General features: G+C 36.8%; 2 protein-coding genes across 2 annotated transcripts; both read left to right on the top strand.

The window, feature by feature from the left end:
- The first annotated feature begins 684 nt into the window (after window positions 1-684).
- On the top strand, window positions 685-1,623 carry LOC141714971 (uncharacterized). Its single transcript, XM_074518463.1, has one exon. It carries the CDS (start codon window positions 685-687, stop codon window positions 1,621-1,623), a length of 939 nt encoding a protein of 312 aa, XP_074374564.1.
- Window positions 1,624-1,704: 81 nt separating this feature from the next.
- LOC141714970 (uncharacterized) lies at window positions 1,705-3,132 on the top strand. Its single transcript, XM_074518462.1, has one exon. It carries the CDS (start codon window positions 1,705-1,707, stop codon window positions 3,130-3,132), a length of 1,428 nt encoding a protein of 475 aa, XP_074374563.1.
- The last annotated feature ends 551 nt before the right edge of the window (window positions 3,133-3,683 follow it).

Here is a 3,683-nt window from a genome sequence, read left to right as displayed (position 1 = left end):
CTATTTTAATTATAATAGACCTTACAACGGTTTGTTTTAAAAAATCGTTATATAACTTGTTTTCAGACGATTGAACAGTGTATCTGTTATACAACGGTTTTTTAAATATTTGTATTGTCGTTATTACTGTGATACAAGGGGTTTGGCTGCTTTACCGTTGTCGGATTTGTTTGTTAAAAAAAGCACAAAATGTGTGGTACTCATTAATAGCCCCAGATCTTTGTCTTAAGCCATTCAAACCTCTCAGATTTTGTCCTAAGCCATTAATTTTCTAGCCTTTGACTCGATTTCTTCATCTTCTTCACTCGATTTCTTGAATCGATTTCTTCATCTTCTTCACTCGATTTCTTGACTCGATTTCTTCATCTTCTTCACACAATTTCTTCACTCAAGCTCTTCATCCTCTTCATCAAAATAACTTCAAAAAAACTCGATTGAAACCATAACTTCATCTTTTTGATTGGGTCAGTGTTAAGGTAATTACTTCATCTCCATTATGTTTAATTTCATTAAATTTTTAGGGTTCTTAATTATATTTGGGCAATGTTTTAGTGTTAATTTTTATTTAATTTGTATTTGCAGTTAGTAATTAGTAGTAATTAGTAGTACAATTAGTAGTACAATTATGTGTTAAGCTCATTAGTTGTAACTTCTAATTATGTGTCATATTTTGAATTAAAACAGATGGACAGGTCTTGGTTAAAGGCAGATAGAAGAACAAAACAATTCAAAAAAGGAGTTGAGGATTTGTTATTGTGTGCATTTGAGAACGGATTTAGTGAAAATAAAATATGTTGTCCATGTATAAAATGCGCACATAGTAAACATTGGCATGCTCGAAAAGTAAGGGACCATCTTTTTCTCAATGGTATCGATCAAACGTACAAGTGTTGGATTTGGCACGGAGAGTGCAATACAGAAGGAGGTGAGCCTACCACTAAAGGGACGGGCATTTCAAAATCGGTAGATCAAATCCCAGTCGGTAGAAATGATGATGTATCCCTGGACTCCTCGGAAATGTTTAACCATATTCAATCTGAATATGAACCTCTTTATCCAGGATGTGAAGGATACACTAAGATGAAGGCTTTGGTAAAGTTTTATAACTTGAAAGCAAAATATGAAATATCTGATACTTGCTTCTCTGAAATGCTACTTTTGGTCGGGTCTATGCTTCCACAAGGCAACACATTTCCTTCTTCATTCAGTGAAGCTAAAAAAAGCTTGTGTGCCTTGGGAATGGAGTATGAAAAAATACACGTATGTCTGAATGATTGTTTACTATACCGTGGAGAGAGAGATGAAGATGAGACGAAGTGCCGCATTTGTCAGGCCTCTCGATGGAAGTTAAACAAAAACGGAGATGAATTGGAAGGGATTCCTGCCAAGGTTTTATGGTATTTTCCATTAATACCACGTCTGAGGAATTTGTTCAACTCACCTCAAACATCTAAGGACTTGACTTGGCATGACAGGGAAAGGTTAAAGGATGGTAAATTGAGACACCCTGCTGATGCACAAACATGGAAGGAAGTTGATGCAAGGTGGCCAGACTTTTCTTCAGATCCTAGAAACTTACGGTTAGCTCTATCTTCTGATAGATTCAATCATTTTCGTAGCTGAAATCTTGATTACTCATGTTGGCCTGTTTTGATGTCAATTTATAATCTTCCACCATGGCTTTGTATGAAACGGAAGTATATAATGCTATGCTTGTTGATATCTGGACCAACTCAACCCGGAAATGATATTGATGTGTTTCTTCAACCACTTATAGATGATTTAAAAAAGTTGTGGCATGGGAAACAAGTGTACGATGCTTACAAGAATGAGCAGTTTTTGCTAAGAGGCATCTTGTTATGGACTATTAGTGATTATCCAGCCTATGGTAACTTGTCGGGAAATATAATCAAAGGGTATAATGGTTGTCCTATCTGTGTTGATCAAACAAAAGCTACAAGGCTTGTCAATTATCGTAAGTGCGTGGTCATGAGGCATCGAAGGTGGTTGCCCCCTCATCATCCTTATCGTCGGAAGAAACAAGATTTTGATAACACCGTAGAAAAAGAAATAGCTCCAGTTCCATTAACCGGAGAGGAGGTACTTGAAAGAGTGCAACATTTAAAGGGACATGTCTATGGTAAAACACAACGCCAACCACGATTGAAGAAAGGTGATGCTCGACCTGTATGGAAGAAGGTTTCTATATTTTTTGAACTTGAGTATTGGAAATTTTTGCCGGTTCGACATGTTCTCGATGTGATGCACATCGAGAAAAATATTTGTGAATCTTTACTCGGTACGATGCTTAATATACCAAAAAAGATGAAAGACAAGGAATCTGTGCGCATTGACATGGCTGAAATGGGGATTAGAACAGAACTAAGGCCAAAAACTCCGGGGATAAAGGAGAAGTTACCATTGGCATCTTGGAATCTAACCCATTCTGAAAAAAAGGTTGTTTGCTCATCCTTCCTTGGCATGAAGTTGCCTGATGGTTTTTGTTCTAATATTCAGAACCTGGTTTCAATGGAAAATCTTCGTCTTACCGGAATGAAATCTCACGACTACCATACGATTTTGCATCACTTGCTCCCAATTGCGATTCGCTCGTCACTACAAAAACAGGTCAGGAAAACTATTATCAAGTTTTGTCTATTTTTCAAAGCGATCTGTAGTAAAGTTATTGAGGTTGATAAGCTGGAGAAAATGCAATCGCAACTGGTAGAAACTCTTTGTCAGCTTGAAAAATACTTTCCTCCCTCGTTGTTTGATTTAATGTTTCATATCTCGGTTCATCTTGTAAGAGAAGTCGAGCTTTGTGGACCAATTTTCCTTAGGTGGATGTATCCTTTTGAGAGATACATGAAGACATTCAAGGGATATATAAGGAATCGAGCTCGTGCAGAAGGTTGCATCGCTGAGGCCTATATTGCAGAAGAGGCAGTTGAATGTTTGGTGGATAATGAAGAAGTGACAATTGGGGTACCAAAAAAAGGTAGGCATACCAAGGATTTTATTTGCAAGCCATTATCCGGTACAACAATTATAACCCCGAGCTGTACTGATTTGCACGTAGCACATTTATGTGTTCTACAAAATACCACTGCTGTTAGGCCATATATTGAGTAACTTCTTACACTTTCTCTCTCTTTACTTGAAAAATTGCATATATATTTTCTGTTATTAGTTCAACCAACTTATATTGGCTTATCTTTAAATGCAGTGAACACATGGCCTTTTTAATGACAAAATATCCGGAATATGAAAATGATGAAATGTGGCTTAAAAATAAGCAAAATGAGACATTCCCAAAATGGTTCAAGGAAAAGGTATTACGTGCGTCGTTTGATGTATTTTTTCCCACTGTTTTATAACTTACTACCTCACCTGAATTATTTTACATGTTTGAATTCCTTTTTTTCAGATTGCTTCAAATTTGGCCGATGAAAAAGAGATATCGGCCGAGATAAGGTGGATTGCAGATGAGCCCAACAAGGATGTTCCTACATTCAGTGGCTACAGAATGGATGGTGTTACCTTTAGTACCAAGGATCGTGATGATATGCGTCAAGTTCAATGCAGTGGTGTGTGTGTAGAAGCAGACACAATGGTTGTGCAGGGTAATGATCAAAATATTACGCACATATCACATATATATTACGGAGTTATAAAAAGTATAT

The sequence above is a fragment of the Apium graveolens genome, chromosome 3, assembly GCF_009905375.1.
Source record: "Apium graveolens cultivar Ventura chromosome 3, ASM990537v1, whole genome shotgun sequence".
NCBI lineage: Eukaryota > Viridiplantae > Streptophyta > Magnoliopsida > Apiales > Apiaceae > Apium > Apium graveolens.
The sequence above is the reverse complement of the archived record's forward strand: the minus strand, read 5'-3'. Positions and strand labels throughout refer to the sequence as shown.

Bases quoted from the DNA above. Each gene is read 5' to 3' on its own strand.
- LOC141714971 (XM_074518463.1), top strand. From the start codon at position 685: ATGGACAGGTCTTGGTTAAAGGCAGATAGAAGAACAAAACAATTCAAA.
- LOC141714970 (XM_074518462.1), top strand. From the start codon at position 1,705: ATGCTATGCTTGTTGATATCTGGACCAACTCAACCCGGAAATGATATT.